The sequence below is a fragment of the Varroa destructor genome, unplaced genomic scaffold (genome assembly GCF_002443255.2).
Source record: "Varroa destructor unplaced genomic scaffold, Vdes_3.0 BEIS01000006.1, whole genome shotgun sequence".
Lineage (NCBI taxonomy): Eukaryota > Metazoa > Arthropoda > Arachnida > Mesostigmata > Varroidae > Varroa > Varroa destructor.
In genome coordinates, this window is record NW_019211459.1 from 24,158,953 (window position 1) to 24,181,899 (window position 22,947).

General features: G+C 39.2%; 3 protein-coding genes across 13 annotated transcripts in view; 1 reads left to right on the forward strand and 2 right to left on the reverse strand.

Annotated features, from left to right (window-relative positions):
* Positions 1-1,185: 1,185 nt before the first annotated feature.
* Positions 1,186-9,474, reverse strand: Yod1 (Yod1 deubiquitinase). Of its 2 annotated transcripts, XR_002674610.2 has the most exons (4): positions 7,979-9,474; positions 4,501-4,766; positions 3,900-4,235; positions 1,186-1,268 (listed from the first exon to the last, which is right to left on the reverse strand). XR_002674610.2 is itself a non-coding variant. In XM_022812666.2 (3 exons), the coding sequence occupies exons 1-3, from the start codon at positions 8,562-8,564 to the stop codon at positions 4,065-4,067; spliced, it is 1,023 nt and encodes a 340-aa protein (XP_022668401.1). In that variant the 5' UTR covers positions 8,565-9,474; the 3' UTR covers positions 1,186-4,064. The 2 variants fall into 2 exon arrangements, 1 of the variants encoding a protein (XP_022668401.1); XM_022812666.2 differs by having other exon boundaries at positions 1,186-4,235.
* A 183-nt stretch (positions 9,475-9,657) lies between these two features.
* LOC111253371 (uncharacterized) lies at positions 9,658-13,913 on the forward strand. 4 transcript variants are annotated; one of them, XM_022812665.2, is made up of 7 exons: positions 9,658-10,236; positions 10,783-10,895; positions 11,177-11,428; positions 11,788-11,896; positions 12,372-12,497; positions 12,775-12,947; positions 13,198-13,913. In XM_022812665.2, exons 1-7 carry the CDS (start codon positions 10,233-10,235, stop codon positions 13,486-13,488), a joined length of 1,068 nt encoding a protein of 355 aa, XP_022668400.1. In that variant the 5' UTR covers positions 9,658-10,232; the 3' UTR covers positions 13,489-13,913. The 4 variants fall into 4 exon arrangements, with proteins under 4 accessions (XP_022668400.1, XP_086849966.1, XP_086849967.1 ...); XM_086993840.1 differs by lacking the exon at positions 9,658-10,236 and adding an exon at positions 10,433-10,498; XM_086993841.1 differs by lacking the exon at positions 9,658-10,236 and adding an exon at positions 10,433-10,498 and having other exon boundaries at positions 11,177-11,341.
* A 4,359-nt stretch (positions 13,914-18,272) lies between these two features.
* LOC111253375 (troponin I-like) overlaps positions 18,273-22,947 on the reverse strand; it is a 20,249-nt gene continuing 15,574 nt past the window's right edge. For 3 of the 7 annotated variants that reach the window (XM_086993845.1, XM_022812670.2, XM_086993844.1), the window contains 3 exons: positions 21,121-22,895; positions 19,711-20,056; positions 18,273-19,058 (listed from right to left, as the gene is read on the reverse strand). Coding sequence is in view for 5 of the 7 variants with exons in the window: in XM_086993844.1 (XP_086849970.1) it covers positions 18,781-19,058; positions 19,711-20,056; positions 21,121-21,519 (1,023 nt within the window). In the remaining 2 variants the exon portion in view is untranslated. The other 4 variants (XM_086993843.1, XM_022812672.2, XM_086993848.1 and 1 more) reach the window with 4 other exon arrangements.

The window sequence follows — 22,947 nt, forward strand, 5'->3', positions numbered from 1 at the left end:
TCTGGATAGTTCAACGGTCGACAATTTATATTTGATCGAGTTCGATTGGATAGGACCCTAACAGCGTTTAGGTCTTGGCTTGTCTTATATCCTAGACATTAACGAACTTTCTAGCGACTCAACAGCATTTGCACTGATCGATGTTATAATATCGATGTATAATTTCCACGGTTTCTTCATACTTGTTCTTTTAAGTAGTTTTAAGTTCTTAACCTAACAACAATAGTTAACAGGAATTATTTTTTCGAACCGAATGCATAAAATATTGCTTGTATCACCCAACCCCTGGACTCACCCGGTCCCTCGAATAGGCATGCAAATCTATTTCTATTTTAAAAAAAAAAATTATTTTATTGGCTGGCATAAATCGAGCTACGGTGACGTCGTATCACTATCTTTAACATATCACGCTGCAGCTACAGAAACGAAAAACGCTGTTGAATATACTGAATTTTATCTCCAAACGTATTTTTTCGGGGGGGGGGGAGGGGGGTAGGATCCCCGATCTGACCAACGATATCTTAGGAAGAACAATTAAAGATACGGATATACGTTGTATATTAGACTCACTAATAGGACGAGACAATGTTAACATCGCTATCTATTAACGTAACTTATTAATTTCGCATGACAAAATTAGCCAAGATTTACGGCTGCACTGCTTCGAAAGGGCCACTACCAAGTATTGTTGAAACAAAATTTATAATTGAATATCTATTTTCCAGATTGTGACTGGATTCTCACGTGTTTAGTAGATACGATCTTAGTTAATGCATAAGAGTAACATTGCAGGGCGAGTTTCAGTTTAGTCTCGTAGCCAAAACATGTTCGACAATGGGCCTCTCACAGCTTAGCTGATCGAGTCACCTGAATATGCCCAAAACAGATACATAACGAGACCTTCTGGGTACAGTCAAGATAAGAAATGTTGATGGGCAAAAAGTAGTCAGCTGAACTGATGTTGAAAGTGTTCAAGAATGTATTGAAATTAGCGCAAAGCAGAAATTAGAATTAGTTTTCTTTCATAGCTATGGCAACGATCATCACTTTACTAGTCACTTTAATCACTAGATAACCGAAAATGTGTTCTGTGGGTAGTTACGAGTTGATCTGGTCTGGTTCGCAGTTCATCAAACATGCATACAGAACGTAATGTTCAGCTGTTAGTCGAAAAGTTGAAATAAATATTATGAGGCTGCCGTTATTTTATTTATATGCAAAATTTCAAAGCGTCTCCCATATTGTCTATTCCGAGCACGTACAAACACCTGTAACGACACAAGATTTATTCATCTGATACGAATTGTTTGTCTGTCATCATTCGCAGAACTGTTCATTTAATTTTATACGAGTTCAATATGTTTGCGTGTCCCATTTTATTACATTCAAAAAAACTAAGATTCTACTAGGTCTATTTCTCCTAACCTAAATAACTCTAAACAGATTCCGGCGCTTGTGTATAGTTTACAATTGATACCCGTGCCCGAACATAAAAACAAACACATTTCGCGCCGCCACTTCAACAATGTCACCAGTACGCATTAGCATCGCGTTTGCACAGTTCTACAATAACAATCAACTGTTACTCCATCTTCGAAAAAGTTACATAATACGTATCGAGTATACGCTTGAATCTAGTTAGTTAGGCTCTCTTTACCGGGCACAATAGCAATCGTTCGAGCGTCAGAGACAAACTTTCTGTTCAAAGTTATTAAACATATTGTTTTTTGCTCCTGATCAGCCAATGGATCAATCTGTTCCACAAGGTTATAAATTAAATTCGCACATTTCGTAAATTTGCACTCGGCAAATAAAACATCGTATTAAACATGTTAACAAATACATATCACATCAACGACACTATCAGAATAGCGATTCAAACTGAGTTGTTGAGGAAAGCATGTCTCATTCGATCTGTCCGCTAGGCAATGACGGCTTCTTGGCCGCTGCCTAGTAGAAGTACGCTGTCAAGTTAGTGACGAGCACGTGGTCCTCATGCGAAAACAGTATCATAATCAATCGATTTGTGTGGGATAACGTTGTAGCTGCCAATGATCGTGCACGGCTCTTTTTCGACTCTGTACTGGACGCGTAGAAAGGCTACAGTTTTTCATTTTCCCGTTGCTTGCATTGCGTGGCAATACATGGTATATGCACAAGGTGTATTAGTTTCGTCTTCTAGCTAATTGAATTTAACTGTTCATGTATATGAAACTGACTTTGTAATTTTGCACAAACTTGAGACTCAACATGTACCGGCTAAATGTGGCCATTTTCTAAGGTTTCCTCCATAAGGTCTTTGTTGTAGATCACAGATAACGGTGCACATCGTTGTTGTTTTATTACTATTACTGTTCTAGATAATCATTTTATTGTTGTCCGGCATAGAGCGAAAAGATAGCTAAAAATACAGAAACCCTGATCTCAATTAGCGCGATTGCACAAGCGTTCCTAGCGAGATACGAAAATAACTCCTCTGAGTATCACTTCTAAGAAACTTCAAGAGCCTCGGAAAAACTAAGTTTAGCCAAACGTGTATGCCTTAAAGTGTGCACGTAGACCAAACTCTATTGTACAAGCTAAATGAAAATAAGTCTAATACTAGGGCAAAAATCCTGCTCCCTACAGGATCTACGACGGAAAAGAGGATGACATCTGAAAAAATGTGCTTGAACGCGTTGTTTGTATCTCTTACCCCATCTGCAGAAAAAAAGTTAATTTTTCGTCGTGTTATTTACTGGTCACGTGTAATTCGAGTAATGTCATATGTAAAAAATGTTTATCTTATTGATGCCTTTTGTTGTTGCCTTGCAGATTTAGAAGAGGGTGGGAGGGGAGGCAAGAGGAGGGGAGGGGATCATTATCTCATCGGCATACAATCACTATGCATAAGTCAATGTAACGTTTAGCCCAATGTCATGTTGACAAAGCCCACTAGCAAACTGATCATATTCTTCCGAGGCAGATCTATATTGACTGCCTTACATTGGACTGAATTAAGAACGGCGTAATTCATGCACGTTTCGTTCGTCCCTTAAATCTATTCATTGCAAAACTACAAAGCTAGCATATATGATCAATCGCACTAGTTATGGTATTCTTGATTCTTGTTATTAAGTATTTTGTCGTTTAGTTACTCCGAGTCTCCTGCGCTTATATTTTGTGAATACAATGTAGGGGTAATAGGCGAAAATATCGGTACTGCTTTTCAGTGTGCGTTAGAGCCTTTCTTCGCTCCGACGCAACTTCTTCGAGGTACCTCTATGGAAGCGCAAGACCCGACAATCATATTCCCATCAGTTTCGTTATCAAGAATAGAATCTGCTATGAGGATTATGGCAATTAGCAATATCAGTGCGTAAGAATTTAACTGCTGCAATATACTCCGCCCCTTTGAATGAATCTTGTATATAGCTCAGTTATGGGTTTTTGCCCATATGGGTTTATATCCATATTCGTTATCGGTGTATATCCAGATTTACATCTCGTACATAATATTTGTGACTCATCTACTGCATATAAGGTTTGTTTTCGTACACTCATTCACTCATGATGTTCTCGACGGACTCGTCGCTTTTTGTTTCTTTGTTGAATTGCTCCCACCATCAGCTTACGCACACTCGCAAACATGAGCTTTTTGTCTATCAAACATCAGCATTGCATTACTTTCTAGGTCTCGCTACATGTACTTAGTTCACCGGGACGTTAACTCTTAGCACGGGTCTGCTACCTAGGGCTTCGTTGATAATTTTCAAACGCTGTCTTCTTGGAACGGTAGACCCAGCGAAAATCCTCCTCCTCAAACAACGGCGCAACCACTGAAAACCCTACGTCTGTGTAATATTGGCATTTAACTCAAATTAACGCACAGCTTCGATGACGTTTAATCAAATATTCACCGCAAAAGTGCAGGCTAAAGAGGCCAGGATCCGAAGCGATCGTGTCCAAAAACTGCTTGCTAAACTCTTTCTATTTTCATTTCGTTGTGACGTGTGGTGAAAAAGAGCAGATATCTTCCATAGTAAGGATGCCATCATAACAGTGATTGGATGTACTTAGGACGATTACACCTCGTCGAACTTGTTGTGGCCCGTGCTTTTTGCATGCGCCTGAGCACCCGCCCGGCCGACCACACCCCGATTGCACTCAAGGCAACGCAACGTAAAGTTCTGTACATCGGTAAATTGACCGGACCTTTTTGCTTCTTGGGCCACCTCTAAAGCCAAGGCTAAAATCTGTAAAAGGCACAACAAAATAGTTAACAATAGCTAAATATAATAATCTAAAAAAAAAAGTAAAATATAAAGCATTTTGTGTCGCTCGCTTGCTGCTCATACTTAACTGAAAGAACCGTACGTTATAACGATGGTTGCGATGATAAGAATTAATTATAAAAACGTCTACTGAGCGAAGCTTTTCATGGATATATTCATGTATGATAGTTGTCGCGAATAGGATCGTAATTAAAAGTAAATCAGACGGTTGATGCTTAATGCTTACCATGTGATCGTCTGTGCTAAATGTGGTACGAATGCCGGATCCATCGGAATATTCAAGCAATAATGGATCATAGTGGATTCCGTCATAGATCAGGAGTATTCGCTGGCCATAGTTTTCGTCCTCGCCGAACCGATTCAGTCGCTCATTCTGTGTATCGACCGCCACCATTTCCGTTTTGAAGTGCTTCGACAGGATAGCCAACTCTATAGCGCCTCCCCAGTGCTCCTCGTTTAGAATCCACGTGCAGTACTCTCGATTTGGTTTACCTAGATACAAGGATATTTTTTTCAACAGGCAGCAACAAAGAGAGGCAAACACAAAAAACCTGTTAAACAATGTATTTAATATAATATAAATAATATAAAATTTGAAGTACAATAAAAAATATGGAAAAGGAATTAAAACCTAACCGATTACCGCTAATTAATTGCTGGAGTTATTAACTTGTGGTGTTATTAAATAATTCTCTTCGTATTATGCTTAATGAATGGATCCATCGGAAAGCCTCTATAATTTTCCTAGTTTTTCCCAGCGATTGGTTACGGCTAATCACTGGGAAAACTTAGTTACTCTGCTCTGCTTATCTCGTTATCCTGGTTATCATTCTAATAATATTTTAACATTTTTCTTGGCCTGATTCAGTGTATCTCCATTTTTCCGCAATCGTATTAAATAAGTTAGCGCGGTCCATGTGACGTTCTACCTGAACAAAAAAACTGACTTCGATTCTAAAATGTCCAATATAAAATCGAACGTATTTTTTTACGTATTTTGCGCAAAACTGGGCTTCAACGTCGCACACAGAGCCAATCCCTTATTGAGACGTTACCGAATTCGAGCCTCGCTTAATTACAGACCTATACAATCGCTTATCGTAATTTGGTTATCCCGGAAATCAATAATACCGCTCTTCCGTTGAAACATTTATATAGCCTCGATACCCCATTGCAGTCTTCTAGCTTTCTTTTTGCGACATTATCGACGCACCCTACCCCTTAAAGTACAACTCAAACAAACAAACTGCTAAAGATTAGATCAAACTAACTGCTCTATATAAACCATTTTTGATGGGAAAACTTGCACAAAGGCACACGGACATGCAACTATTGAGCTGTAGTGTGTGTGTGTGTGTAGATCGATAATAATTACTTAATACGCAGTCATTACTATTTGTTAATCCAGTACTGTTTAAGTATCATAAATATAAAACATTAATTGGAATCCATTACCGAAGAATTGTAGTATCGACACTGGTGGCATTATGATAATTATAATAATTTTATTTCACTGATTGAGATGAGAATGCTAATACAACCGAGCTAAAAACCCATGCTAACCATTCAGCGCTAGGAGGTAATCTGAAAACTACTAACAGTATTCTACTCAGTTGAGTACATGAAAACATCTAGGTAATGATTAATGGCCATTAGGTTTTAACCCGCACAAATCTTACGGCAGAGCGCGGTCGAAAAAAGCTCCCAAAAAGTGCTACTTGGGTTCTTTAGAGCAGTTGATCCGAAATTCTCGCGCAAACTTTGCATACTTAATATTGTTCAATGTTCCCGTGTGTTGCTATGGAACGTGTTTTTCCACTAAACTTAAGAACACTGGTAATCGGAGTTCATATCCGTTTTGCGCTGGCCAGGGTCGGCCTATGTCACAATGCTAGCCCCATTCGATATATTTAACTATTTTCTGAAACGAGCGAGTGACTTGGTATCGGGACGAATCTTATCTCAGTCTGGAACACTTTCTCATTTGGTGTTTAGTTAAAATAATTCTACACAAGAAAAACCTATTATACGAATTGAACGATGCAATGGAAAGCATTGCAAATATCTATATAATATTTTCTAGGCTATAAAGTAACAATCACCGTACAAACAACGCTTCTGTATTAGAAAGGAAGACGGTTTTTTTGATAAAGACTACATAAGCGTTTAAAGGCGGTGGCAAGTTCATGGAAGAAAAATTCTAACGTAATTAATGGTCTACTGAATGAAAGCGATACAATAACGCTGACGGTGAAGAAAAATCGTAATCGTATAAATGAACATGAAATATTATTAAGAATTTAATTTGAACCATTACTTACGATCGATGTGCTATAAATAAGGGATCGAAAAGGCCGTAAACTATATAATAATAATAATAATAATAATAATAACAATAATCTGTTTCTGACTCTTAGACGAGCATATTTCGGAGTAAATCGAACAGGGGAAAATCTTAAAAATCTATGCCCAGATTGCGTTTATCTACTTTTCGAGACCATAATCTCAAAGCATGCTCAAATATTTTAAATCGAACGCTTTTCACTCTCATTTTCTACATAGGTGATCGTTTGAGAGAACTAATAGCAAATTGGTTAAATTACCCTTCCAGTATTTGTTTTTAGTCTCATATATGCTTATTTTTAGTTTCAAAATGTTTACTGTTACTAATTATTATCTGAATTGCTCTGTCTACTCGGTATCTTTCCGTTTACTTTCTGGTTCTTTACGGTTCGAAATCACGTACTGTTATATTAACATCAATAGTTAGAGGAAAAAAGTTCTCACAGAACAGAATCAACGCAAAGATAAGCATTTTGAGTGTGTGTATGTTGAAAGCACCACCAATGTTTCATGATAACTGGCGGGGCCATTAAATTTGAGACCAATTTAATGGCACAAATAAACTAGGCTAGTAAATACTCATACCTCAATAGAAAAATCATCAGTTCGTTTTGACGAATATGTTACCCGTTTTTCCCCTATGAAAACACAACGCGATGCAACCAACCTGAGGAGTTTTTCCTTCAGTACGTCTGATCTTGTACGCAAATTTGGGATCTCTTCGATATAACACACTAACTAACTAGCACGCGCTCCAATGTGTTAGACCTCACGATTACTTCGATGTAAGAACGCTTGTGACGCCAGCGGTATATTGACAATCGCACTGTGAGCTACATCTTCCATGCAGTAATGTTATGGTGACTTGCTAATTTCAGTATCACAAACTAATAAGAAGATTCTAGATCAATAACGAGATGATGCAACAGGTAGTGTCTTTTATTATTGTACAGCCTACATGACCATAGCCTAGAATGGAAAGTCGAAATTAATATTTTCGGGACTTTATCTCTACATTGATCACCTACATGAAGACGCCTCTTCATTTAGAGTTTAGTTTTTATTAGTGAGCATTGCGTTCATTCTGATCCGAAGTATTAACCATTCGAATCGCTGCGAAAGGATACTAAACGTATATTATAAATATCGACAACACGTTAAACCTATGCCATTAAAATGTAACTATGTGACTAAAAAATGTGGTTCTGTTTATACATGTTTTTACAGCTACTAGACCTCATTTTTACTCCACTATAGACATTTTCCGCTATACTTTTTAAATAACGTTCGGTATAACTCCAGCTTCAAATGTATCTCAACTTCACAACTAATGATATCTAAAAAAAGTGTAAAATGTTTACCTAGAAACGCCTCACAGTACGTGATCGAGTCTGCTGCGACGGCGTCGGCGATAATTTGCCGAAGGTTTGCACCTGCACGCAAATTGAACTCGCCACCGCTAAGAGCGAAGTATATTGACGTGAATAAGCACGAGTTGTTGGCGGGCACCGGTCGACGCAATAGGACCCCCTGACGAGACACTGAGTCATGTCGAACTTCTAGTGAGCTACTACCAATGTCAGAGCTCGCTAACAGGGACAGATGTCCGGAGGCTGCAGCTGGACCAACACTGTTATTAAGCTCGTCAATGGCGGGTTGCGTAGGCGCCACAGATGAGGGCACGCTAGCAAAGTTTTGCTGCCCATTGCCTTCGACAATGATCAACGTATCACCGGATCTTACGTGAGCTTGTTCGAGCGTCAATGACTCTTCGTTGAGCGTTAACGCGGTTGGAGGATAGCCCGATAGGACACGTCCTATCGAACCCCCGGACAATGACAGTAGCACCCCTTTAAGATCTGCTACGGTTGAATCTGATGTGAGACAATCTACTCGATGCTGTCCTTCCTTTGTGCGCACACGAAGTACGATTGGTTGGGAGGACATCGCTCTCTAGAGGAGATACCGTGAGCTTCTATGGGAACAACTAGAGTCTTCCAGAAATTAGCGAAAACAGTCGAGCTATTAACGGATAGTAAAAACAGAGCAACTCGTTGTCGAGATACTGACGGCCCAATATGTTCAAGAAGCAACTCTAGTTTTTAAGATGAGTCCACAAGAATGGTCACACACTTCGATAAATTAACGCATCAGCTTATTTAATGGCAGGCGAAATTATTGAACTAGTCGTTTTTTTCTTTTATAAGCGAATATTATAAACGATATTTTCTCCTTATTGAACTGAAAGGAGTAATCGACTTCCACTATGTATTTTCCTCTATATGCATTTCACGCAATAGGACAGGAGTTGAGTAAGACTGAGCCCCACCGCGCACAATTTCACCAGCAGCGCACTGTTTCCGCCTAATGTCACACTCTACTTGGAACCTCTTGTCCTTTCTGTAATCCGGGCTCGAAGTCCTGGAATTATTCAGCTAGTTTTAGACAAGGTGGCTTTTATTTTCTGGTTTATTTTTATGGTTGCCGTGTCCAATGCTCTCAGCAAGCTCTAATTCATCCTGCGCTTGTACATACGATCGGGCTTTCGTATCTCGACTGAGAGGTTCACGACGTTGTCATGAATGGGGGACAAATGGGAGATCGTTGGGGAGACGTCGTTACATTCGGGTACGTGGCACTGACAAATCTGTACACCGTAGTCATATAATATACACAAAGAACAAATATCCGTCACCCCAACCAGCTCTCACAGTCACGATTAAGCACTGCACCGCGATTCACTCTGTGTCCCTACGACTACTCGAGTCTCTCTCCGTGTGGGTGCAATGTGGACGACTACCAGGGTAATGTTGCACAGACCAACAGCAGCAATAACGCTCACTGACTCAGCCGACTAATACTAAAAACGACAGCTTTCTAATGAGATATTCGCAAAAGGTAAATGGAGGCCGCCATCTTGCATTCCCTGAAAGGGCGAAAATATAACGGGGAAAGGGCATTTGTTTGCGTTTGATCAGGCTCACTAGCACCATTTGCTCAGGTTTAGTCGCGACACCCCGTAAATTAGGCAGTTCATGGAAGTACCACCAGAGAGAGGGAGCAATTGGGGACCATATAGAGGATAGAGCTGGCGAAAACTAAAGGAAAATCATTGAAGGCAGACAAGGCTACCGTGTCTTTAAACAGACCAGTCGTTGTGTGGAGCAACCTGTCTGGACTCGAGAGTCTACCGGGGCAACGCTGCGCTCGCGGAGTTTTCGTTAGTAGTCGGGCAGTTGACCAGCAGCCAGCTGGTCTGGCGGCTAAACCCTTGTCTCATTATGTGAGCATGTGCATGCAAGATTGTATGCGAGTAAACGTTGCGTTCATGATTCGCGAGCTATTATATATTATAACAAAAGATTTAGTTTATGGGAGAATAAACTGTCGATAGTTGAGTTGTTCGGGTGCAAAAAATAACTGTTGAACGACAGCGGTTGTATGCTGGACGAAAACGGCGCATGGAGAATGATGCAGGTGCTATAAACAAAACGGAAAGACAAATCGAGTGCTCCCCAAGTGTAAAGGTGGCAATTGATTCGAATGTAAATTTGTGACTTGCGAGGCAATCGTGTCGAAAAAGCGTTTGTTGAAAACTATTAGATCACCCGTAAGATGTGTGAGTAGAACCCTGACGTCATCTTTAGATATATTTATCGCCTTACGAATTTTATTTTTAGCAAAAAGGATTAAAGTACGCTGTAGAAAAATTCGGATCTCCAGTTAAGCCTATGAAGCATATCTAATGTAAGTAATCTTTAGGTGATGCGTCATTAATAACCACTTTTTATCACTTGAATTAATATGCAAGCAGATAGCTATGAATATCACCAGGCAGCTGTGTTGGTTAGGTTTAAGATTTAAGCATCGGCTAACGCTAGGTAAATATGCGTGCTTATAGGGATAATAAATTATATTTCGACAAATACATTGTCAGTAGCTTCTGGACAATTTATAAGAGCGAACTGAGTGGTTTTCAAGAATCGGCCTGTGCCATGACTGGTTTATAACTGAAGCAGAAAGAAGACAATCGCGAAGAATCAGGCAGTATTAGTTAAAACCGTGTCCTAACCTGAAACAGTAACTGGATAACGAGACATATAGGCGAACGATATATTTCGCGGTCAAACTTAATCTAATTTACGATATTTTGATTGATCCTCAGCGCGGCGTAAACAGGCGCTTACATCAGTCAAGGATTTATCACCATTGCCGGAAATTGTTCCAGTTTCGGCCAAGCGAATTCGTCGGGGGGCTGCCGATCGGAGCAGAGAAAAGGTACCGTTTCCCAGAGAGATCGGACATGAAATGTAATCCGAACTAGTTTTGCTAACAAACCTATGAACACTGCTTCTGTGTTTGTTCGTACTTGTCCATAAGATCGAGAAAACTTCATGGTTTCTATAGAATTGTGTTCGACCAATAATCAATAATTCGCTTCACAATCACGAACGTTTTTGTGTGTTCCATGGCAGCTGACGCACTTTAGTGCCCTTGATCGTGCGTAGAAGTCGATCGGTGTGTACTAAAAATATAGGCACATCGTAAAATATTTGCAGGTAAAAAGCTATGTTCGTCTGCTTCAACGCAACATTTCGGAGGCTGACAAACAGAAGATTAATTTGCCGGCTAAAGGAATTGCTATTGGGGGGCGTGGCAAAGAAACGGGGCCCGTAAGAAAGCCCGGCGGAGGCCAACATCAGAGATCAACCAGCCCCGCTCAGGTAGTGACGATCACAATTCGAGATGACGATGGTAAACCAGCTAGTGCTACCCAGACTCTCAGTACTCCTTTGCCACAACCGCAAATGGTAAGGCAAAGAGCGAGTAAACTCATATTTATACAATTAAATGATGTGGCTTTTTTTGGCCTCGTTACAGAACCGGGCTAGACGGGTTCTTCAAAAGGGGACGTGGTTGTTTCACTGAAGGCAACGTATCATATTCTATTTAATAAAACATCGCATAATTTCCATTGTTCAAAAAAAAAAAAAGATTCACTACGACAATGGGAAAGTAAAAATGGAGTTTGCATATTAGCAGTGCCACACAAGTTGTTATGCTGATATTGGATTCGAATTCGTCTTAGTCAGTGTTCTCTAAGTGTGCATACGCAGAATGGTTTGCAGCCATGCTAGTTATCAAGCGTAATTGTCTCGGCTGTTTTCAGGCTCGCGCGAGACGTTCCGTGCGTCAGTACGTCGTGGTGGACTATTCGAAACTCCACTTCGGTTCGACGGAAGGACCCGAAGAAGAGGAAGGCCCCACACAAGAAAGAGGTTGTCATTTTCATCTATATATAGGGTTTTGCCGATAATTATGAGCTGACGATCTGAATAATATTTACATTAGCATATTATGCTCATTAGAAAATTTTAATGCTACGTTTTAATACTGTTTATTAGTATAACATCGATACAATTGGTCAAATGTTAGTTGTGTGACTTAAAGCACTTTTCATCTATCACTGTCAAGAGGTCAAGTCAAATATCCCATATTGCTAATAGGCATTGATTGTCGAACGTGAGTAAGGGTCTAACAGCTGAAGAACGCCTAAAATCGATCAGATAAATATAAAGCGAGAATGGATTTAAATACGTTTTGCTAGTTTCTTTAATCGTGTAATTTTTCCTGATTAGATTTCGTTCGGATTGTGACGGTCAGCGGAAGTGGAACTTTGTCGATCATTTTCCCCTTGACCTGAACGTAAAACACAATGACGCTTTATCTAACAAATAGAAATTGTTAATTTAGAGGGCTGGCAAACGGCGCCAAAGTTCGTACCATCAACAGGTAGCGGCCCACGAAGAGGGCGTCCTCTTAAAGTGAGCCCACAGACTATAAAAGCAGGTGGATCGAATTCTAAGCTTGGCACTAACGGTAGGTTAATTTAATCACTGCATTTTTGAAATTAATAAGAAATTATTAAGTAAGTTAAAGAAAAAACGAATTAAAATGATACGCTATTTACGTGTAGGATCTTAGACGTTTGTCGAAATTCTGATTGAAATGTGTATATAGTACTGATCCATAACTAAGACATCACGTACGTCGAGTTTGTGTATTCTTATTACAACTCATGAAATGAACGGAATTGCTTTTAGTTTACGTTTGACTCTAAACACTGAGAGAGCTTTGGATTTGTTTTATCCAAAAGGGATCGGCACCTTCATATGTCGCCGCTGTGATTTAGGACACGAGACTGTAGAGGAGTTTCTCAACCATTTCGAAGCTGCACATTGTCCAGATCTGACGGATGAGGAGTTTCGACAAAGGCTGTACAGTAATTCACATTTCTGCGGCCGGTGCGATTTCCGCACAACAGAAAAGGTTCCTGATAGTTTCGTTTTAGATAAAATCGGGGTGCCGGTATAGATGTCTATGAATGACTGATAAATAGTATTAGCTAATTGTTTGTTTTTTTTTACTAGTTTATTCATGAACGTAGCTAAGGGTACCGCTTGGAGGTCGAGCATTCGATTAGATTCACTGGTTAATACGTGATCGAAAGCTATCGCTCTTAAAAATCGCAATGTCGCGTATTAACTAAAGCCTGGTCGTTTGATTATGATTATTCTAGGCGGAGTTAGAGAGCCACGAGCAACAACATAATCTGCAACCTAATCCGTTAGTGTCCAAATGGCGCGGTCGTTACCATTGTCCCAACTGCGATTTCAGCGCCACTAATGCAGTCACTCTTACCCATCATAGTAAAACACATAAAAGGTCAACAGTTTTGAACGGAACAACGAAGGCGACTGAAAGCGTGGTTTTTACCTGTGCCGATTGTACAGCGCGCTTTTCCGATCGTGAGGACGTCCTTCGACATCAACAGCTGGTGCACGGCCGTGGTTCTCTGATAGATTTGTGAAAGTATCCACCAGCTGCTGCTGCTGGTGGAAACAACAAGCATTGCAACTTACGGCGAGAAACCTATTTTGGTTATAACTGTGCTAAACGGACGAGAATTAGCACATTGTTAGTGTGTCATAACGGGTCCTATGAAGATTTCACCTGATAAAGTAATTAGCGGAGTGCTGCGTAGGGAACGATGTAAGTTCGAGAAAGACTTGGTAAAACAGAAGAATCTGTAACATGAATCAAGCGGAGAAATTTTTTTTTTTACACACAAACTCGCTACCTACAAAAACTCTAAATACTATCCGGCAATTGCTCAGAGGATGCTACGCCACCACCGATTGAAGACGCTGTTGTTCGAAGCATTTGTCCGCTATAGAACGCTGTTATTAACGGACTATACTAATCACCGTATAATAAAGTGCTAATTCCCTAATATCTTGGATCGCCTATTCCATCGTCGGTGTTAGAGATCATTGAGTGGCGCAGCAAGTAACAACGAGCAAATAGGCAACGAAGCGAATAATATGGTCTTGGTTTTCAATTAGGAAAAGATGTTATCGTCTTACTGTAAAGATGGCAAATGTAGTCATTTGCAGCTTAACATGTTCCAAGGGAAAACTGTCCCGAAGTTTGTTGCCTATTTGATTTTCCCAGCATAACGATAAGGAAACGTATTCTACATTCTGATATTTCCCAGGAGGAACGCTTTCCCAGGACGAACGCTGTCCCAGGAGTGCAGTGAGACTATCGATAGGTATGATAAAGCATCGAAGACTAAATGAACATTAAAGTTTTTTTTGTATACCAATGTTTAACAAATGCAGCTATTATTACTGCGTGAACAAGTCCTCGGAATCACCTCCAGCCTAAAGGAGTTAAGGACCTATGCCCATTAGATGAGTTTTGGGATTTTTCCAACTCTCGTATGAAATCGCATGGCAAGCACTTAATTAAAGCTAAAATTTGAGCCAGCAATGGCCGTATGTTCCTGGTACGTACTCGGAGATACGTAGTGATCGGCCAGACTACACCGCTAACACCTGAACGTGTCGGTCCCTAAATATACTGCTATAGGTTTATGTTCTCCATTTTTCTAATGGTGAACTTGCATCTGAAAGGAGAGTTTGCACGTATACTTCAGTATCGGCGACGATCACGCGTCAAATACATGAATCTTCGATAACGTTTTCTAACCCCAGCTATGGTTTAACAGTAGATTGGACAAGCCACAACATGGTTTAATTATACGGCCGATTAGTTTCGTCAGTAGTGGAGAGGGAATATATTGAGTTTTTCTGTGCTGATATGAGTTTGAAAAAAAGTTTTGCTATATTTTCTAAAGCATAGAGTAAATAAAAAATACAAAAGTGTTATACTTAATATTAAAAAAAAAAATGCTATTATTTCCGTGCCATGTACAGTAAAAAGCGAAATCAATTAAATCGAACCTTACACCTGGGAAAACACATCGAACAAACTTTTAGTCTAATTCATAGATGATTATTAAAGAATAAATAAGTATTCCAAAAGTATTCCTTCGCCATATTCGTCCGTAACAAATGAATCCGTGAACAGGTTATCAATTGAAGTTACAAAACATGTTTCGAAGTATTGCTATTATTTTGAGGTTTAAGAGTCATGACCTTTAAAGCGTGCTGAAAAAACTGTACTTAGCGAAAAATAACAGTTCTTACAAGACACCGGCTTATTTAATAATGGCACATACGTTAAACAAGCTATATGCTCTATGGGCATGCTACTTCTCTACTCACACCGTAGGTCTTAGCGGAAAAAAGGAAAAAAAAAAACGAATAACGTTTTAGGTGGTTAACAATGAGCTGATGTTGACGTTGTTTTAGCATTCACTTACGTATGGGTTTACGTACGGAAGGTGTTCATTCGAAGACAAAAGTCGCATTTCTGCAACGAAGTAAGGTCCTCTTCAGTCTAATGATTTGCCTTGGTACCCTACTACGTTAAAAAGATGTCTGCTCTCTTTTTAGAGTCGAACTTACCACATTTGCAGGTCGTACCTGCAGCTTTTGCAGGCGTAAATCCTTCATTACGAAGATGAATAACAGACAGCGTAATAAAGTCGACACAAAAGACGAAGCACTTTCTGCATAGGGTTATGTTTCATAGTATTTGCTGAGATACTCCATGAACTGTTTTGAAATGTTCTTGCCTAGTTTCACAATTTCTTCATGATGAAGCTTAAGCTAGACCACTAACTAATGACATTTTCCATTTTGTGCCAATTTTTTGCGAGTCCGATTCACCTGAAACAATTCGGCATTATGTAAAACAGCTTTACACAATTAGTTGGCATAGGTTCGTTGAATGAGCCCAAGGATCGCATCATTCCCTCAAATGAAACATGTAATAAAATGTTTGATTTTTGTCATATAAGCTAAATGGCCACTGAATAGTGTCTATACCTGTAGGCTAAAAGTGTCCACGTGTCGTCTCTAGAAAATGAACAGAATAGAAAACACAAAGTACACAGAGAGCAGATCCGTACGAAGACGACGATAGAACGCTTCCACTGTTCCATTCCATTAGTCATGTTTCGTTGTCCCGTTTTTTTCGTCGCCCTTCATTTTCCTAGTAGAGAAATGGTAATAAACGGGACCAAACATTTTTGGATAAATGACTCAAAACTGTGCGGTAGTTGCGGTGGGACATGTAGAATGTCTCCCCTGGAAGAAAAAAAAATATTTTACTGTCATGATTATTATTCATCAAGACCATAAATTTTGCACCTAGGACTTTTTCTCAGATTAGTTAGTCTGAAAAATGCAATTTATCACTCATCTACTTGGTGAAGTTATTGAAGGTAAACTCTATTGCTTAAATTGCCCAGTGAGTATTAAAAAAAATAGCAACAATGTTAGTGTAATAAAAGGCGGGTTTGAAAGAAATAGCCGCTAAGCTCGAAACCATTAATAGACTTGTGAGTTTTCATGTTGCTTTTAGACATTTAGTTCATTTCATGTGACATTAGACATTTTCGATATAATTAATAAGTTAATTTCGGTATAAATGTACTCTAGTATGAGTATATAGATATTAAAGACGACTAAACGCCGTCTTGTCGTTTAGTTAATTGATAGCACCAAAACGAACGGCGCTGTCTCTTAAATCACGCTTTTTTTCACACTAAGAACATTTTCTTTCAGTTAAAACACAATGATTGATGTACAGCTGTCGTCGTCCCCCGTCCCCCACCTAACAGGTTGCTTAACGACGATAGCCTAATATGGCTTATGTGAACATGCCCATTTCCGCGTGCCTCACAACCGGCGAACTCTTTTTCACAAACGTATACGCGAACGCAACGGCTGTACATTATTTTTTCAATAATACATAAATAAGGCAGCAAATAGAAATACCATAATAACATCATATAAACAGAATGGCGGTAGTAACTCTGCACTGCGCGATACTCGAAATACGATCATCTGTGTGGCACTTTTAGTGTTTGAAAGATTGCCTTTTAGATATATTAGATGTCCTCTTTCTATACGCGTATACACGTTACTTGTATCTATTGGATATACACACAGCAACCCGATATATATGTATCGGATATCCATTGCAGACGTATTCATTATCGAGATTACTGTTTTGATCTAGACCTTTGAAAGCATCAGATTGTACCAATCCTTAGCGGATGCGTTTGCCATCATGTGATTCCGTACAATGTGTTCCATGTGAAAGGTGAAACACGCAAAAAGAGATCATTGGATATCGTTATGAATTGCTTATTTTGAAAAAATTCAATGATAGCTTCAGGTCGATATTTTGCTTTAGCAGGATCGGTTGTCCCCATTTCAATGTGTTTCAGTGTTCACATGAAAACATATGCTGTGGTAACATAATGGTAAACAATCAAGTCCTAGTGCTACACTCATATGGTCAACTGGGCCTATTCTACAAAGGACCTTATGATATAAGATGCCTTCTACTACCAATAAAGACACACGCGATTAGTTTTCTATGCCTACTATCGCTCTTTAAATTGCTTATTTTCGTTGAGATGCAGAATCCCGATACCGGTATCTCCATTATACTGGTCTATTATATCTTAGTTATCAATCTGCACTGATTTGATATTATCGTGTTGCCTCCACTATAAAAACAAAAAGTAGTTTCCAAAGCACGACGTTAAACTCTCGTTTTGTTTTTGGATAGCTGTCTGAACAAATGTTAGCCCTATTTTACGTATGTATAAAACTATTATTAAAGTTATATAAACTATTCTTTTAATGGGCACAAGTTTTGCTAATAGATTTGTCATAGTGGATTGAATAATCCCCGAAAATTGGTTTTTCCAGAATAAGTTTATCGAGAGCTTTATAATCACTTTACGTACGTTATATTTCTTACTGAACGCCCGATAAATGTTTACCAATGTACATGACTGATCAGCCAATCGTGCAGGTACCCCACTTAGACTGCCAAAGTTGAGTTTCAAATAACTTTCATCGTACAATGTTGTTCATTAGACCGGAGTGAAAGTCTTTGCCGAACGCCTTATTTCTGAGTAGCAGCATGCATTTTACGCAAAGATTCCTTAATTGTATTACTTATTATGATCCTTTATTGCGAGTGGGGCATACAATATACGTAAGTCTTTCATCCAGGAGCTGATTGCTTTCGCGCTTCCCAGCAAAAAAATCTTTTTATCTAGAATTGAAAATGCCTTAATTCTCAAATAAGCCTGCTTAAGTCTCAGATTTTCCTATTGTCCACAGTACTTAGGCTGGCTCTAATTAGGAAAAAGAAACTTGCTCTGTTCTTCCTACGCATGGTCTTTTTATTAAGTGATATTATCACTATTGTACTTGTGAATACATACAATAAACGCCAACAATAAGCGATGTAAATGCATACAATCGTGTCCTAATTCTTAGGACAGTTATTACCAATAACTTCCTTTTTTCGTTGTGATTTTTACCACTTCCTTAAGCAATTAAAGTCCGATACGACAAATGATAAAAAAAAAAAGTTTATAAAACCCGACCTTTATAACGTGCCGTAGTATTTCTGGTTTGTCCTTTTGGCCCTAAGATGTAAGATACTTCCCGTGCATTTTTGAAATTCGTCCTAAAAACGAACTTCATAACCATAATGGTGATCTGCTTTTAACGTTTACATCTGGGCAAGTGACGCCCTCATATACTGCTTATTGTGTTTTAGTTACACAACACTTACGCATATTACACACAAAACCTCTTTTAACAGACATTTCGCTAATGCTGAGTCATATCAGAACTCGAGTTACGACTAAATATATAGTTCATAAGCTATGTACTTTGTTTGCCATAGCTTGAAAGAGGCTTGGCGCCAGTCGTTCTGCGCACAAACGGAAAAATCGTTCCGTCTGAAGACTGTTGTTGCCGTTAACACAGCCCCCATTGACTAAATGACTGTTTTGTGTCCGTCTGTAAACATTTGCTATTTCTTCAATCACTCGATCGACGGTCCACCCGATTGCCTCAAGTTCAGCAACTGTAACTTCGGTTCCGCCGGACATTGAGACGTTCTCCAAATGTTTAAATAGCACCGGCAGAAATCCTATGTTGAACAAGATAACAAAACACGTCAGAGTTATTTATTTCAATCACCCATCAATGACGTATCCATCATGAATAAACATTTTGCCGACCCGCGTTTGGGAAATGTACCTTTTATTTGTTCTTCTTTGATTTCTATGCAATACGAAAGGGAGTGTGAATCATGCTATCTATTTTTTTGCAGTGGATATTAACAATGATAGTGCAAGGAGGCCGTTAGGCCCTATACGAGTCAGTTAAGCAAATAGGCCGATAAATTATTCTCCTGATATAATATAATGATGTACCTAATGTTGCGATTTAACCGCTGGATGTTTCCGTCATCATAGTAGCTACTGATACCGCTGGTAAATGACTTCTTAAAAAATTAACAATACGTCAAAGCCATTTTCTTTCTTCATTTCTACAAGCCATTAGGGTTATGGTATAAATCACCAATTGGGCGAGAATTTAACATGAGCACGTTAAAAGACACGATCGCCAAAGACCTGGGTGATAAAAAATGAACCATTTTCCCATGTTTGTTCCGTTATTCCATTATTTTTCTTTAAAAACTCCCTTTTCGTCTTAAAGGATTCATGATCTTTTATTAAAAAACGTGGTGTCCCACGTGGAAGTCTCATTCTGCACACCAAGGTTGAGCAAACACTTACCAGATTTTTTCCAGAGCTCTGCCCGTGTCCCCGGAGCCACCGTAGTGGACGTGAAGCCTTCATTATGGAGATTAACTCTAGGCTTCGAAAAGATAGCTTCTGCGATAGTGAAGCAGACAGCAATATCTGTCCGCTCCAAGAAGAACACCTCAAGAGCTCTGCGTATCATCCTATAGAATTCCGTTACCTTTTGCCAAAGCGCGCTGCCGAGTTCAACCATCTGCTCATAGATAGGCGTCAGTAGCGGACACATATCGCATAACCAGCTAACACAGTTCCCCATTACGTATTTGAAGTTCGAATCGGCTGCTAATGTAAAGCGGTCTCGCTTCGCCTGTCCGACTTCCTATTAAGGGTGACATTAGTCTAATTTTACTTAACTCCATTTTTACCAACGGTCTTCGGCTATAAAAATGGTTGTATAACAACTTGGATCAGTATTCAGTCACGCAAACTGTAGCCAGCATCGTTGACTCTTTTAACCACCGCTGCTCTGTTACAAATAGATAGACAATCTAATAAAGGTCTTGTCTTCTAATTATTTCTAAAGCCTTCTAACTATGTAACGTATGAATCAGAATGATTTGAAGAAATTCTTAGAACGGTGTCCATTTATCCAGTACATATGATCAATCCTACTTTTAACAGTTCTTTGGTAGTCGAACTTCCATATTCAGTTAATGAGGATAAACGAGTCTGATCACAGTAAAAATATCCTATAAAATACTAAGAATTTTGGCCAATAGCAATTTTGGCCGTAGGACGTATACATAAGTAACTGTACACGCTAATGGTTAAACGCAAAATCAGTATTGCAGTATCACATATAAAGTTTCTCCATTCAACCAGCTTTGAAACTAATAGCACAAAACCATTAATCGAGTCTAGTTTGAAGGTTTGCCTGGTTCTAACGGAGTTAGTTGTACTATTCTGAAGGCCTCTGTGCCAGCAAGAGTACGCCATTTTGAATACTATCAAGTTAGTAAGACTGTTTCAAGCAGTTCTTTGCGAATAGGCACTCGACTGCACTATGAGACGAAAAACTCTATTTACCTACAACACTCCTTACCCTAGTTTATTGATTCGACGCGCTGTTCACGGACACTAATGTCATACAATGCCCGGCGGCTTTTGTCGCACACAAATGTCTGCTTTGAAAGATCGTCCCCTAATCAGATTAGCCACTCACAAACGTGCAGTGGTATCGTAGCTCAAAGACACTGCATGCGATCATTAAATCATTGACAAAAGTTGGACATGGTTACCACATAAAGTCATGTTGGTTCACTACTACAGGATATTGCATCGTCAAAAACTTAGTGATGTAAAAAGAATTTTTCTCACAAGAACCTGATTCGGTCTTCGCATACACGTCGCAAGCAAAATATATAAATTTTTACATTCCCTTACTCGGTTTTCACTGAGGGCCTTTTTGTGTGATCTAAGGCTAGGGTAAAATCGCAGTCTTGGAGAGTAAATCATTGGTGATGATGAGCCGTACTTGTGACATATAGCTGAACATCGATAGATACAGGTGTTGCAGGAAGGGACCTCAGCCCGATTAGAGTATATGATACATTCAAATAGACCATGCTTAGCTAATTGACAATGGACGGTTGGTACTAGCATGTGAGCTGAATCAGTCACGCAATCCCATGCAGATAGTATGAATGTATTGTTTGTGACGTCCCCATTATACACTGCCGCAGGTGACAGCAAACAATATGCGTATATGTGACGAATATAGACGACATTATTAAATAGTTCGAAGTTCAGTAAGCAAAATACGTTACTGCTAAATCTTCTCATGGCTACAGTCTATCAGCTTATTAGAGTGTTTTAGACAGCACGTCAGAAGGAATAGGCGACAACTCAGAGAACGATTGTCTATTGGTTCGCTCCAATGCGTACCTTCCTTGACCTCTTGAACGTTTTTGGGCGCTCGCATTTCTGGGACTTTTGGCCTATGATTAGCCCAGAATTTGACTCCGCTGGAATTTTTGTATGTAGCGTACTTAAACGACAATTAATCAAGTTTATACCTTTTAATATCGTATGGCGCGCATTTGCTGTAAAAAAAGACCTTCTCGAATTAAAAAAGGAATATTTGAGTAACAACAAATGAGTTGTTTTGATCCCGACTTGAAGCTGTAATGGCGGTCAAGGGTGATTATATTGGACAAACATGACTGTCAAAAATGGCGCCTTTACCAAACGTAAAAAATGCATAATCTGGTTGTTTTTTTTAGGTATAGTTTTAGACACAGCGCATAAGAAGAAGTCCTAATTCATATGCCGTATTTTGAACTTTGTAAGACATTGACTTTTTTGACTAAACTATTTATTTTGATTTTAAATGATCATTATTATTTTTATTACCATCATGACTTCCGGGACTAGCCGGGACAATAGGCCGACGGGTTTACTATTGCATAGTACAGCCGATTGTCTATTACTTTAATTAATGAAAACAATTCACACTGTGAGGCCATCGTATTCTGTTGAATGGGAACATACATTGTGTTTTTCTGCTACTAAAGTGGTGTGGTTGCATTTAATTAGTTTTACACGTGTACGCAACAAGATAGACCTACTTATGTGAAATCACGACTCGCTCGCGCCTTCAGCACGAATTTCTTTATATGAGTCTAATATAACATAATAAGTTAGACTATATGTCGTACTGCAGTGTGTAATTGATCGGTAATAGTTTTGGACCATTAATGAATTAATCGTTGAAGGTCACAACCAAAAATGTAATCAAGTATCGAACACATGTACTGCTGTTACCACCGTCGATAACAGTCATAGTATTCTAAAATATAAAATAAAAAGACTCTTAAACCTTTTCCAGAATACTCTGCTTAGAGACGAGTTATTTTTCTGAGGCTGAAAAGATACGACAGCTACGAGTTTTGGCCTAAATAACATTTTATCAACCGGCTGCTTCTATTAATTAGGTCCTAGCTTGATTTTTCGGCGGGGAAGGCCGACATCTCAGCGACGTTCGTGGTTCGAGTAAGCTAAGCCAGTGTGTTCTAATAGTCACTTGAAAAAGAGGGTCAACATCTTGGCCTTTTGTTTAGTCTGTTTCCAAGCCAAGACATGTTACAATATGTCAACCATTTCCCAACTTCTAAAATACGTACGTGGATCGAGCCGATCTTCGATTAGCTTCAAATGGGCTAAAATAATTAGAGAATTCGATTGTTAAACGGATAACATCAGCAGCAATAT

Excerpts from the sequence above, each read along its gene's own strand:
- Yod1 (XM_022812666.2), bottom strand. The coding sequence starts at position 8,564 with ATGTCCTCCCAACCAATCGTACTTCGTGTGCGCACAAAGGAAGGACAG. Across the intron at positions 4,767-7,978 it reads GTACTGTGAGGCGTTTCTAG|GTAAACCAAATCGAGAGTAC; the intron begins GTAAACATTTTA and ends CCTTGTATCTAG. Across the intron at positions 4,236-4,500 it reads TTAGCACAGACGATCACATG|ATTTTAGCCTTGGCTTTAGA; the intron begins GTAAGCATTAAG and ends TGCCTTTTACAG.
- LOC111253371 (XM_086993840.1), top strand. The coding sequence starts at position 10,438 with ATGAATATCACCAGGCAGCTGTGTTGGTTAGGTTTAAGATTTAAGCAT. Across the intron at positions 11,897-12,371 it reads AGGCCCCACACAAGAAAGAG|AGGGCTGGCAAACGGCGCCA; the intron begins GTTGTCATTTTC and ends TTGTTAATTTAG. Across the intron at positions 12,498-12,774 it reads TTCTAAGCTTGGCACTAACG|GGATCGGCACCTTCATATGT; the intron begins GTAGGTTAATTT and ends TTTATCCAAAAG.